General features: G+C 41.2%; 1 protein-coding gene across 1 annotated transcript in view; it reads left to right on the top strand.

Moving 5' to 3' along the window:
- The first annotated feature begins 5123 nt into the window (after positions 1-5123).
- Positions 5124-14968, top strand: part of CYP4X1 (cytochrome P450 family 4 subfamily X member 1) — a 28080-nt gene continuing 18235 nt past the window's right edge. Inside the window, exons 1-5 of the mRNA XM_068965699.1 lie at positions 5124-5262; positions 6464-6508; positions 7945-8072; positions 12521-12648; positions 12734-12888. Of these exons, the coding sequence (XP_068821800.1) occupies positions 5139-5262; positions 6464-6508; positions 7945-8072; positions 12521-12648; positions 12734-12888 (580 nt within the window). The 5' untranslated portion in view covers positions 5124-5138. The remainder of the gene's footprint in view (positions 5263-6463; positions 6509-7944; positions 8073-12520; positions 12649-12733; positions 12889-14968) is intronic.

Below are 14968 nucleotides of genomic sequence, written 5' to 3'. Positions count from 1 at the left end.
GTAAAGCCATAGGAAAAGAATGAAATAAAGCCATTTGCAGCAACACGGATGGAATGAGATATTATCATACTGTTACCGAGTCCTAGCTCAGTCTGCTTGCCACCCACAGGCCAATAAATCAGGAGGCGAGGCACTGAGGCAAGAAATAGAAGAAAAACTGTGTGTTCAATAGGGTGGCAGACTAGAGTTGTAGAGTCCCATCTTACAGAGGCCTGGATACTTATCTCTTTTATAGAACAGAGATGGGGAGGAGGTGAAGAAGTAAAGTAAAATGGCCACAAGTCTTAGGAAGTATCTCCTAGCTTGGCCAGCCGCAGGAGGGGATGTGTAAATTTCTTCTTTCCTGCAGCTGTTCACAGGTGTGCGGGGTCAGGTTGTTTCCCTGTGAGCTCAACAAAGGCACTTTAGTTTAACATTCAGGCAGGAGGGCAGGGTTCCCTGAGGCAGGTGTTACGTGTGCTCATAGCTATGGATATCATCCTTTTAGTGATTATAGTAACAAAAGCAATGGAAAGCAAAGGTTAAAGTAAAAGAAACAGATCCAATACGGAGCCAGATTCTGTTCTTCCTTGTCACAATGCTAAGTGAAGTAAGTCAGAAAGAGAAAGACAATAAAATATGAAATCACTTGTATGTAGAAGCTGAAATATGACACAAATGAACCTACTTATGAAACAGAAACAGACTCAGACATAGAGAACAGACTTGTGTTTGCTGTCAGAGAGGAATGGACTGGGAGTTTGGGTTTAGTTTAGTGCATGCAAACTATTACATACAGAATGGATAGGCAGCAGGGTACTGCTGTGTAGCACAGGGAACTATATTCAGTATCCTAAGGTAAACTATAATGGAAAAGAACAGAAAAAAGAAAGTATATGCTTATATAACTGAGTCACTTGGCTAAAGAGCAGAAATTAACACACCATTGTAAATCGACTATACTTTAATTTAAAAAAAAACTACTTTGTTGAATGCACACATATATTAGATGCTAAATAAACTGATTCATTCAAAGATCTGTTGACTATAAAGAACCAACTAGGTAGATTGACATTTATTCAGTAGACCAGTGTATCCCAGTCAGTGTGGAGGACCTAGTGCTTATGTGGGTGGGTATGTGTGTATCTTTATATATAATTCAGGGAAAGTCTGTGTAACTAAGTAGTTCTTGGGCTCCATAGTTCAATGAATGTTTGAATCCTTACTACTAGTGGCTGGCTATACAATCTGTGAGAAACACACTCAACCGGCCCAAAACCAAGGGATGGACTCAGAGGCACAAAGCACAGTGAAAGCAAGACTTACAATGATAGTCTTGCAAGATCAGGTGTCTGATGGGCAGGCACACCCAGGACAGTTACAGCAAGCACTTATTCCCTGGCTCGCAGATCCCTCTCTGGTTCCTCATTAGGTGAGACTGTGCAACTGAACTGAACTGAACTGAACTGATGCGGTTACAATCTTCTTGGAATTGCCCAAGTCTCGTAGGGTATTCTTTCTTCTCCCTTCCTATCCTAAGTCCACAGTTCTCAACAAGGATTTTTGTTTATCCCTTCCCAGACATCCTGTTAGCTTAGGGACTCTTCAGGTGTAAGCTGTTAGGCAAGACTAGCTTGCCAGTAATTTTCAGGACAAAACTAGCTAGCTCTGAGTGGAAAACCGTTTGTTAATAATTTTCCACCCAAGGCCAGCTACTTGGTTCTGAAAATGGACCACACAAGTTCCATTTCTTACACAATCTAGAAGAGATTACTTAACTTCTCTAAGGCTCAATTTCCTTATCTGCAAAATGGGATTGCAATTGCATCTGCTTTTTAGGGTTCCTGATGTAAAGAGTAAAGAATATAAAGCATAGAGAAGCACTAAATTCCTTCTGGCTTTATTTAATTAACAGTAATCTTTTGAAGTTTTGACAACCTGGTCTTTGTTGCAAAAACTCCTATATATCCTGACTTCTCCTTCACCTCTTCAGAGCAGTCTCTCAGAGCTATCTGAGAGGCTGCATCCTGGGCTTAAGTCCTCAGTTTTGTCCACCATATAAAACATAATTCTCAACTTTCAGGCTGTGCATTTTTTTTATCTGTTGACAGCTGCACCTAGCTCATGATAGTGCTTGGTAAATGTTAGCTATTACTATATCTCAAGGAACTAAGCTCTTTTTTATTTAATGTTTCTGAGCATCTTTCCTAAATACATATGATACATAAATTCAAATGTGTTTAGATTTGTGGATGAAGAAATATAAATTCATATATTACAGAATTCACAATAGCTTTCTTTCCTTTTTTTCCAGACAAGAGTTACTAAAAGTACAACCAGAAAGCTTATGGCTGAGGATGTCCATGACAATTTCAAACATAAAAAAAATAATCCTCATATTAAGTTGCAATTTCCACCAGGGCAAAGAACTTGGCTGTTTTATATTTCTCTGCATCTCTATGACCTGGCACATATAACAGGCACTGAATAAATACTTATCTGTTTATTGTTTGCAAATGACTAAATATTTACATTGTTAGGAAACACAGTTTGCACTGTCAGTGGACTCTTATCACTGGCTTGATTGTGGGAATGTTAGCAAAATAGAGTCTGCAATATTTCAGAAACTAGATTTCAGGAGTCTCAAATGTTTTCGGGGCCCTAAAGTATCCAGGGAACATTTCATGGGTTAGAGCTACTAGCTGGTAACAGGAAACTGGGAGCTGAAGTTTTCCACCTTTTCACAATCACACAGCAAATTCTGATTGGTCACACAAGAAAGAACTTGCCAGCTTTAAGATTTCTTTACAGGGCTTCCCTGGTGGTACGATGGTTAAGAGTCTACCTGTCAATGCAGGGGACACAATGCAGAGGAAGGACTCAGTCCTAGTCCCTCCTCTAGGATGATCCACGTACTGAGGGCTAACTAAGCCCGTGTACCACCACTACTGAAGCCCACACACCCTAGAGCCCATGCTCTGCAACAAGAGAAGCAAGGGCACCATAATGAGAAGCCTGCACACTGCAACGAAGAGTAGCCCCTGCTCTCCACAACTAGAGAAATCTTGGACATAGCCATAAAGACCCAGCACAGCCAAAAACTTAGATAAATAAATAATTTTTAAAAAAAAATTTTAAAGATTTCTTTGCAAGTCAGGCCCCTCACAATTGTGCTCAAATGCAAAGCTAGGCACATCCAGACACACACAGAGGTTCCTCTCTACCCTCACACTTTATACAACAAGCACATGTAAATGGATCTTATTGTCAGTGATTTAGAAGTGATTTGGGGGGCTTTGGGGTGCAGTAGCTTGAAGCAGGATCCTAGATCCTTGGCCAGGAATCGAATCTGGGTCGTGGTGGTTAGAGTGTTATCCTTAACCACTAGACCCTGAGGGCCAGTGGGCTTAAAATGGGACCTCACTGCTTGTCTTCTTTGAAAAAAGAATTCATCAAAGAGCAAAAGATAGTATGGTGGGTAAAGCATTTATTAGAAGCAGAATACATGTGAAAAGAACACATGGGTGGGCTCAGAGAGTCATGCTTTGGGGGTGACTTAAATTGCTTATATGAGGGGGTGGATTTTCCAGGTTTCCTCTGGCCAATCATCTTGCTTGTTGCTCATATCTGGTCTGATTCAGGGTCCTTCGGATGTGCATGCATATCTTTTAGCCAAGATGGATTCACGCAAGAGTCTCTGTGAGGTTGGCAAGACATGTTATGGATTGGTGCCTCCTCCCTTCCCTGACCCCTGAGGATCTTTTCTGCACATGTGTGGTCTAGAAGATCTTCTTGATTCCAAAAATATGTTGTCATCTTCTCTTTTTGTTCCAGCAGAGCTCAGCTCCTCTCTGCCCCTGTCTTTTCTCTGAAATGTCAGCTGGAGACAAGCTCCAGTGGCTCAGCCCGAGGCCCACCTACCTTCCTACCTCAGAAGTGAAGTGAAGTGGAGTGAAGTCGCTCAGTCATGCCCTACTCTTTGCGACTCCGTGGACAGTAGCCTGCACCAAGCTCCTCCGTCCATGGGATTTTCTAGGCGAGAGTACTAGAGTGGGTTGCCGTTTCCTTCTCCAGGGAATCTTCCCGACCCAGGGATCAAACCCAGGTCTCCCACATTGTAGACAGGCTCTTTACCGTCTGAGCCACCAGGGAAGTAACTATTTAAATGAGCCATGCTTATCAAGGCAAAAAGTTCATCTCTGATTGCAGTATTTGTACTTTAATGTATAAATGTTGGAAGCTGAGAGTTTTGTTTTTGACCTTACTTCAAGATTTATACCAGAGAGGGCAATGGCAACCCACTCCAGTACTCTTGCCTGGCAAATCCCATGGACGGAGGAGCCTGGTAGGCTGCAGTGCATGGGGTCGCTAAGAGTCAGACACGACTGAGTGACTTCACTTTCACTTTTCACTTTCATACATAGAGAAAGAAATGGCCACTCACTCCAGTGTTCTTGCCTGGAGAATCCCAGGGATGGGGGAGCCTGGTGGGCTGCCGTCTGTGGGGTCACACAGAGTTGGACACGACTGAAGCAACTTAGCAGCAGCAGCAGCAGCAGCACCAAGATTTACACACCTATATAAATGCACCTTCTACTATTACAAGGGAAAAGAATTGGGCTTTCTTTGCAGATGGAATTGGCAGATTTTTAGAGAGCATTTACTATTAAGTCATGAGAAAAAATCAGTCATCAGTATTTATAGCAACGGAATGGTGAGCTGAATGGTGGGTCATGTTCAATCTAGTAATGTTTTTTCCTTCCCACCTAAAAACATTTTTTTCAGCTTCCGGACTCCACTTCTAATCTAAGTGTGTGACGCTGGCAGGTGAGGCAGAGTGCGTGACTCTATTCACTGCACCTTCTCACTTGGGGAAACAGTTCACAATATGTATCATTCAACAGGAACATTGTCTGGTGATACAACATATTATATTGAAAAGATGAATATACTGTTTGGTTAGAAAATTATACTCTAGGCTTAGAAATCCCAAGGAAAGTGTGTTCACTCACTTCCAGAAAAAGGGTCAAGCCCCTCTACCTGTGGGACCTCATCCAGGACCTGAGTTCAACTTGTGTCTATAGAGGGGGATGAGTCCAGACTGGCTGACTTCTTTCATTTCTTTCACTTGTTCATTGCAGTTATTTAAAGATGGTAAAATGGAGAACCTTGAGAAGATTGTAGAAAAATACCCTTGTGCCTTCCCTCGCTGGGTTGGGCCCTTTGCGGTATTTTTCTATATCTATGATCCAGACTATGCAAAGACATTTCTGAGCAGAACAGGTAAGAAAAGAGATGAATCTCAGGATCCTAATCCTCCTAGAAGTGATATGACACAACCCACAGGAAGGATTCTAAAGGAATTCTGAAGCAAAGATTGGTATTGGGCCTTTAAGAGACACTGGCGGAAGGGTGCAGAGGTTTCCCACCAATCCTGAAGGGGATTCCCACGTCCCCCTAGTCACTCGTCTTGTTCAGACTTCCCTGGACCATTTTAGGGCAGTGTATCTTAAACCTAGAAGGTACCATTGGATCTCCAGGGCCTTCCTTTCCTCTCTTGGTTTTGTGACTTCAGCATCAGTAATACTCCCCACCTCAGCCCCTTTCTCGAGTATAAAGTCTTCAAGAGAAATGTTCCCAGGGTAGATTATCTCATACCACAAAATTCAAATGTCCAGTTTTTGCTCTCCCAACTTTGTAAAGTTAATGATAGGCTCAGCTTCTTTGTGCTATTACCTCCCTTGTGTACATGCATGCGCTAAGTCGCTTCAGTCATGTCCGACTCTTTGCGACCCCATGGACTGTAGCCTGCCAGGCTCTTCTGTCCATGGGATTCTCCAGGAAAGAATGCTAGAGTGGGTTGCCATGTTCTTCTCCAGGGGATCTTCCCGACCCAGGGATTGAACCCATGTCTCTTGAGTCTCCTACATTGCCAGGTGTGTTCTTTACCACTAGCACCACCTGGGAAGCCCCATTACCTCCCTTACTCTTAGTAAAACCTTACAAAAGCAGACTTTCCCTAAAAGCCTCCATGTCTCCCAGTCTCACAGCTCTGATTTGTCTCATATTCATCTTGTAAAGGACAAGAGCTGTAAAACACCCTCATGTTAGAGTTCAGGAACCCTTTCAGGGTTCTCCTTCTCCAGGTTCTGCAGGTCTCGGCTCTAATAGTTAATTTGCTTTCCAAAAAAGATGTGATATATTGTCCCAACTCCTGTCCTGGACACTTTGCAACCTTTGGGTGATCTGTTTCTGCTGGAAGAAGTGGAAACAACGAAAGAATCTGGATTTGTGTACCTGTCTGCCTCCTGGAGCTGCTGTTGTCAGCTTCCTAAGCCAATAAAGCCAAGGGCTGTAGGGAGTGAGTCCCGGGCTCCCTTTTGCTCACTGTTTGTGGTTAGTTTAGGCAAATGAAGAGAACCATCCCCAACTTTGGTGATTTTCCTCTAATGTTGTCTTTTGTTTCCTCTGCTTGACTCTGCAGATCCCAAGTCCAAATTCCTGTATAGGTTCATTATTCCAACTGTTGGTATGTATGTGCAAATGAAGGAGGTGACCCACTCTTTCTTGAAGCCCCATTTGGATAGTAGAGCTTGCCAAGGAAACTCAAATTAGAGTTCAAAAGCATGGAGAATATGGTACATCTATACTAAGAGTTTTCTAGGGGGAAGGTCAAGAGGAAGTCCTAAGGTCAGCACAGTGCAACTTCCTAGGAACCCTCCTTGTCAATTTCTCTGCCAAAGTCTCATTTGCAAGACAGCCTGTCTGTAAATCTGTCCCATCTCTTGTCTTTAAAACTGCAGCCTTACCATCCACATTCTTTATTTTATTCTTTCTTCTCTCTTGTTTTCTTGGATCTTTCCTTTTCTTTTTGGAGTTTCTGTATTTCCATATGCAAATCAGTAAAGTTTTGCTTCAAACTACAGTTTGAAAATATTCCATGCTTAATTACAAATTCCAAGCCTAATTACAAATTAAGCTTTTTAGTTATATAATTGGCCTATATGTTAGACAAGGAAGGAATTAAATGAAAGAATATAGGTTTTGGATTCAGAGCTTCTTGAATTTGAATCCTGCCCTTCCCCTATCCCCACTAACTAGTTGAGTGATCTTGGAGAAGTCATCTAATTTCTCTAAGCCTCTGTTTTCTCATCTTTGAAAATAAAGATGAGAATAACATCTCTGGGCTATTGTGAGGATTGAATGAAACACATATTTTCATTTTAGCCATTTTAGTGTAATGGCTGGCATTGTATCAGCATTGGAGCATGTATCTATCGAAAGCCTGGCATGTTATAAGCACTCAATGAATATGGCAATTAGATGTAATAAACTTTAAGGTTCTTTAAAAGCCAAATCTTTACCTCTCTGGTAACAGAAGATTATGAGTCCTTAGGTTTGATGAGTCTTTTCACTTTGTATCACTTACAGGTGGGAAGCACAGACTAACACTGAAGGAAAGGGTAGCCAAAGACAGACTTAAACCTCTTATCTAGTTGCTTGTGAATTTGGTGTTCAGACAGCAGTTTATGGATTGGTTTTGACAGGAGATAAATATTTGTTGTGCCTTTGCTGGGACCAAGCTAGGCCTTATGTATATGCCTTCATTTAATCTGCACAGTGACCCAGTGAAGTACGTATTTATTATCACAGTTTCTCATTGAGAAAAGCAAACTCCAGGGAGGTTACATAACTTAATTACTACCAGGTAGTAACTGGTGATTTCAGGGTTAGCATGCTTATCCAGCTTCAAAACTCAGGGTCTTTCTTACAGTGCTAAATCCATCCCAGGTATAAGCATCAAAACTCACTTCATCCTTAATGTACAAGCACTACTTTGACATTCCACCATGTCACCACTGTCTGTGCACCAACAGTAACTCCATGATGTCTGTGTTGCTCACCTGTCCTTCCCCATCTCACCTAATAACATGGCATGTGGTTTTGTGCCTTTAATTTCTCAAGGAAAAGGACTAGTGAATTTGGATGGACCCAAATGGTCTCAGCACCGTCGCCTACTAACTCCTGGATTCCATTTTAATACCTTGAAATCGTTCGTCGAGGTGATGGCTCAATCCGTGAACATCATGCTGGTTAGTAAAGGGATGAAAGTGCTCTGGTGTGTTGCGAAACGCTACAGCGAATGTATCAGATATCTGTTTAGTGGGTAGTGAAAGTCAAATGAGGATGATTTCTAGAAACTAACCAATGTACAAGTACCCACCAAGCAATGAGAGTCCGTGTAAGCCTTTGCTATCGTTCTTTGGATGATAAAAAAAGAAGATCTGGTCATCCATCTTAGGTATATTTTGAGATCTTATGGCAGTAAACCAAGTACCAAGTGGTAAGACTCAGATGATAAGTGTTGTGGTGACAAGTAAGGAAACTAGAAGCAGCTATAATAGCTTCAGATTCAGAGGAGACTCAAATTTACTATGAAATATGAGCTGGACTTGAATATGTGGATAATATGGATGAGGGCATTTTAGGCACAATGAGTTAGAAGGAGTAAAAGTTTGAAGGTTGGAATAGACTTGCCTGAAGGCCATAAAGGACCTAAAAAGAATGTGTCTACATTGAAGTCGAAGATGTGAGTTTCCTCTTGCAGGTAGTGGAGTATCATTAGGAGCTGACCTGTGCTCGTCCAAAGGGGCAGAAGGATGTTGCAGAATATTCCTGTGGGTGGTCCCTGATTTATAAATGAGTTCTAGTCCAAAATTCCACTTGTACATGGCATATTTTTGATTTTTAAATTGTACACACTTGAAAATAAGACAAGTAATTCATTAATACAGTTTCATTATAACGCTTCAAACACCACAAACAGAGCCAAAGTTGCCGTCCACCTACATCTGCAAACCCATCCCTTTCCCAAGAGAGAACCACTGTTACTACCTGGTTGGCTGGGTCCTCAGCCAAGCTCACAAAAGCAGATTTAACCTGAAATTGACTGGGATTGTGACTAAAATGTTCATTGTGCTTTCTCAAGGCAGAAACCTAGAAGTACAGGCTAGAGAGGGCATGCTTTCCAAGTCTGGTGCTGTGCAGTTTTATGCACAATTGCAAATCAGCCTGTGGTGATATTTGAGTTTATCAACAGTTTGATGAACCATTTCTATTTTCTTGCTTCTCAGTTGTGTATTTTCCCAAGACTCCTCTTACAGCTCCTCCCCTGCTTTGTTGCAAAGTGTCTCTGGAGAGCCTCTTTTGTTCTCATTTCTTCTAGACTCCATTCTTTTTGGTATTCCTGTAGGTTTCATTTTATTTTATTTATTTTTATAGAATTTTCATTGAAATATAATTGATTAACAATATTGTATTAGCAAACTCACTTTTTGTACTCGGTAAAACTTACATAATCCTCAGCCATGTCCGACTCTTTGCAGCCCCCTGGACTGTAACCCACCAGGCTTCTCTGTCCATGGACTTTTCCAGGTAAGAATCCTGGAAAGGGTTGCCGTTTCCTACTCCAGTGAATCTTCCCACCCCAGGGATCAAATCCATTTCTCTTGCATCTCCTGCATTGGCAGATGTATTCTTTACCACTAGTGCCACCTGGGAAGCCATCAGGATGAAAGCAACTGACTAAACAATTGACACTTGGGTAAAAGATTTCTTTCAATTTCTTTGCCTTTTTTTCTGTGGCCTCCAAATCCTTAACATCCAGCTGTAGGCGTGGGTGCTCAACAAATATAGCTTGATCTAAACTTAAAAGCGTCACTATGAACAAAGCTAGTGGAGGTGATGGAATTCCAGTTGAGCTGTTTCAAATCCTGAAAGATGATATTGTGAAAGTGCTGCACTCAATATGCCAGCAAATTTGGAAAACTCAGCAGTGGCCTCAGGACTGGAAAAGGTCAGTTTTCATTCCAATCCCAAAGAAAGGCAATGGCAAAGAATGCTCAAACTACTGCACAATTGCACTCATCTCACATGCTAGTAAAGTAATGCTTAAAATTCTCCAAGCCAGACTTCAGCAATATGTGAACCGTGAACTTCCTGATGTTCAAGCTGGTTTTAGAAAAGGCAGAGGAACCAGAGATCAAATTGCCAACATCTGCTGGATCATGGAAAAAGCAAGAGAGTTCCAGAAAAACATCTATTTCTGCTTTATTGACTATGCCAAAGCCTTTGACTGTGTGGATCACAATAAACTGTGGAAAATTCTTCAAGAGATGGGAATACCAGACCACCGGACCTGCCTCTTGAGAAACCTGTATGCAGGTCAGGAAGCAACAGTTAGAACTAGACGTGGAACAACAGACTGGTTTCAAATAGGAAAAGAAGTACATCAAGGCTGTATATTGTCAGCCTGCTTATTTAACTTCTATGCAGAGTACATCATGAGAAACGCTGGACTGGAAGAAACACAAGCTGGAATCAAGATTGCTGAGAGAAATATCAATAACCTCAGATATGCAGATGACACCACCCTTATGGCAGAAAGTGAAGAGGAACTAAAAAGCCTCTTGATGAAAGTGAAAGAGGAGAGTGAAAAAGTTGGCTTAAAGCTCAACATTCAGAAAATGAAGATCATGGCATCCGGTCCCATCACTTCATGGGAAATAGATGGGGAAACAGTAGAAACAGTGGCTGGCTTTATTTTTGGGGGCTCCAAAATCACTGCAGATGGTGACTGCAGCCATGAAATTAAAAGACACTTACTCCTTGGAAGGAAAGTTATGACCAACCTAGACAGCATATTCAAAAGCAGAGACATTACTTTGCTGACTAAGGTCCGTCTAGTCAAGGCTATGGTTTTTCCTGTGGTCATGTATGGATGTGACAGTTGGACTGTGAAGAAGGCTGAGCGCCAAAGAATTGATGCTTTTGAACTGTGGTGTTGGAGAAGACTCTTGAGAGTCCCTTGGACTGCAAGATCCAACCAGTCCATTCTGAAGATCAGTCCTGGGTGTTCTTTGGAAGGACTGATGCTGAAGCTGAAACTCCAGTACTTTGGCCACATCATGCAAAGAGTTGACTCACTGGAAAAGACTCTGATGCTGGGAGAGATTGGGGGCAGGAGGAGAAGGGGATGACCGAGGATGAGATGGCTGGATGGCATCACTGACTCGATGGACATGAGCCTGAGTGAACTCCAGGAGTTGGTGATGGACAGGGAGGCTTGGCGTGCTGTGATTCATGGGGTCGCAAGGAGTCAGACACGACTGAGTGACCAAACTGAACTTAACTGAAACTTAAAACATGTAGATTTATTTGTATTTTTTACACAAAGAATGCTTATTATGATTAATACATTTTCAGCAGGGAACTTTGTGACAGTTTAAGGCACAAAACGTCTTGGGTAGTGGAAGTGGGTCATTTAGGGGAGGAAGTAGAATAGACACAGGCAGTGGTTGGCTGAGAGCCACCTCCCAGCAGCTGCTCCTATTCACTGCTCCTATTCACTACTTATTTCTTTTCCTGACTTCTAAATCAAAAAAAATTATTTTTAATTCCAAGTTTATGTTTAAGTGTAGCTATAGTGGTTGAGAGTAGTGATAGGTGGGGTATCTAGCAATCTGGGGACTGAAGAAGGAGGAAACCCTGGGGAGAACCCATGTAATTATGGGTTTATGTGAGATTATCTGTTTTACTGGAACCCTGATCTGTTCTAAAACAAGAGTTGTGATAATAATTGGAAGGCCAAAAAATGCTTACCTCAGGCATTTACCAGATACCTGGTTTGTTCCATGCTTTTTCTCATTTAGTTGGGTGCGTTTTTCCCTTACTCATGCCAAGTAAGCACTTGGCTTATTTATGTGAAAATTAGTAAACAGAAATCTCATTTAAAATGGAGTCAGGAAGCCAGAAGGGGAGCTCTCAAGTCCTACCACTAGAGGTCAACTGCAGATCCAATTGGAAGAAACCTACCTACCTCTGCATGTCCAACAGGAAGAAGGTTACTACTTTACTATCCAGCAAAAGAAAAGAAGAATTTCTCCTTACCTGCAACAGCCCAGTTAATGAGACTATCACAACTTGGACAATGAAAAACCACTGCAATCTAATCTCCCAGTTTCCTTCAATGGACTCTGTTTATAACAGCTCCCCCAAGTCCTCCTTCTCCTCTATAATTGTTCCTGTCCTTTGTTCTCCTGACTTGCCCAGGTGACTCAATGGCAAAGAATCTATCTACAATGCAAGAGATACAGGAGATGTTGGTTTGATCCCTGAAGTCAAGAAGATCCCCTGGAGGAGGAAATGGCAACCCACTCCAGTATTCTTGCCTGGGAAATCTCATGGACAGAGGACCCTGGTGGGCTACAGTCCAAGGGGTCACAAAGAGTTGGACACAACTAAGCACGCATGCACTGTGATTGCATGTCCTGAATTTCAATTCTCTGCTGTGCCTAAATAAACCCATTTTACTAGTGAAATAAGGGGCAGCTATTTCGGGTTAACATTTACTTATATGACCTTTGACTCCTGCTAAGTCAGAATTGTCTCTGTCACATGGTAAGAGAAGCATCAGGGAGGAACTTTCAGATAAAAGCATTTTGATGATGATGATGATGTTGATCTTGACCTCCTGTGCCAGGATAAGTGGGAGAAGATTTGTGGCTCTCAGGATGCACTTCTGGATGTCTATGAGCACATTGACTTGATGACCCTGGACATACTCATGAAATGTATTTTCAGCTGGGAAACCAACTGCCAAACAGACAGGTCAGTTACAGGAGGGGAAAAAAAAAAACCTCTTTTGCATTATTTAAGCCATTTATTTACATACTATCTCCACTCCCTCTTCTAGCTCCCATGATTATTATATAAAAGCAACAAGTGAAGGCAGCAATATCCTTATACAACGTGTGTACAATTACTTTTATCACTGTGACCTAATTTTCAAATTAAGCCCTCTGGGCCACCGCTTGCGGGAGATAAACAAGATATTGCATCAGCATACAGGTATTTCTCAAGTTTGGATTGTCCAAGTCCATACACTGTCATAGTTGTATTCTGTCTCTCTAGAGGAACAAGTCTCAGTGTGAAAAGAGAAAGAATTCTTGTTCTTAATGGAGCTTTTATAGGAACACTGCTCAAATGAAATAATTCCTATAGAAGAGTTTGCTACATCCACAGTAATAGTCTTATCTGAATTTTTCTATATAGGTGAAAGTGGAAGTCACTCAGTTGTGTCCGACTCTTTGCGACCTCATGAATTATACAGTACAGGAATTCTCCAGGCCAGAATACTGGAGTGGGTAGCCTTTCCCTTCTCCAGGGGATCTTCCCAACTCAGGGATTGAACCCAGGTCTCCCACATTGCGGGCAGATTCTTTACCAGCTGAGCCACAAGAGAAGCCCTTTCTATGTATTACACCATTTTTATTATATGCAGTTTTTATTAATACAAATATAACATAGCAAGTGGGCACTTAACATTTTATAGCATACCTGGCATGGCTTTTTGCATAGTGATTGTCATGGTAATGACAAGCTAAAAATATTCAGGCAACATAGGAATAAATGGAGGAACAGAGTAAACATGGACATACATTCAAAAAAAGGACCCCCTGGGGGACTGTTCAATGGGTATAAAGTAGTTATCCAAGATGAATAAGTTCTAAAGATCTGCTGTACAACATAGAACCTATAGTGAACAATATTGTGCACTTTAGGTAGATCTTGTTAAGTATTCTAACCCCAATAAAAAAAGAAAAGAAAAGAAGCTTCATTCGAAAATAAGTAGTTTTAGCAAAACATAAACAAAAGTTGAAATAATTAAGTTTTTAAGCAATTCAACACTACTTTTCATGAACACCAAAACAGAGAATATTTATCAGGCCATTAACTAATCCTTCCTCAGCTCCACCACTGAGTAGCAGTATGACTTTGGGCAAGTTACTGTTCTGTCTCAGGGTTACCTGCAAAATGAAGATTAAAAAAATATATCTTATTGCTTTGTGATGATGATTAAATATGTTAATATATGTAAAGCACTTAAGACAGTCCCTGGAACTGAATAAATGTTAAATATAAAATACATTTGTTCCAAGAAACTTGCAAGACACACCTACACATGCATACAAACGGAGACACACAAATATAGATATTATAAGAACATATAGATAAGCAGATTAGAAATCATCTAAGATACAAATGGGCTTTCGGTATAACAGTAGTTATCAAACCTGTTTGTATCATGGCCCACACCAAAAATATTAATATTTAAATATTAGAGGAAACAGGAGTGGATTTGTAGGCATCTACACAGAACTTAGTGAAAACAATTATTCACATTCTCTTGCTATTGCCTAATTATGATAAAAAAACAAAGTGCAGAACATTAGGGGGAAATTAAATGTTAAATTTCTTATCTGTCCTTGCTATTCTTTGGAACTCTGCGTTCAGATGCTTATTTTGGGGGGTGTTAGTTCTAAAAGGTCTTGTAGATCTTCATAGAACCATTCAACTTCAGCTTCTTCAGTGTTACTGGTTGGGACATGGGCTTGGATTACCGTGATATTGAATGGTTTGCCTTGGAGATGAACAGAGATCATTCTGTCGTTTTTGAGATTGCATCCAAGTACTGCATTTCAGACTCTTTTGTTGACTATGATGGCTACTCCATTTCTTCTAAGGGATTCTTGCCCACAGTAGTAGAGATAATGGTCATCTGAGTTAAATTCACCCATTCCAGTCCATTTTAGTTCGCTGATTCCTAGAATGTCGACGTTCACCCTTGCCATCTCCTGTTTGACCACTTCCAATTTGCCTTGATTTATGGACCTAACATTCCAGGTTCCTGTGCAATATTGCTCTTTGCAGCGTCGGACCTTGCTTCTATCACCAGTCACATCCACAACTGGATATTGTTTTTGCTTTGGCTCCATCTCTTCATTCTTTCTGGAATTATTTCTCCACTGATCTCCAGTAGTATATTGGGCACTTACCAACCTGGGGAGTTCCTCTTTCAGTGTCCTATCTTTTTTGCCTTTTCATACTGTTCATGGGGTTCTCAAGGCAAGAATACTAAAGTGGTTTG

Source organism: Capricornis sumatraensis, chromosome 2 (genome assembly GCF_032405125.1).
Source record: "Capricornis sumatraensis isolate serow.1 chromosome 2, serow.2, whole genome shotgun sequence".
Classification (NCBI taxonomy): Eukaryota; Metazoa; Chordata; class Mammalia; order Artiodactyla; family Bovidae; genus Capricornis; species Capricornis sumatraensis.
This window is presented reverse-complemented; position numbering and strand designations above follow the sequence as displayed.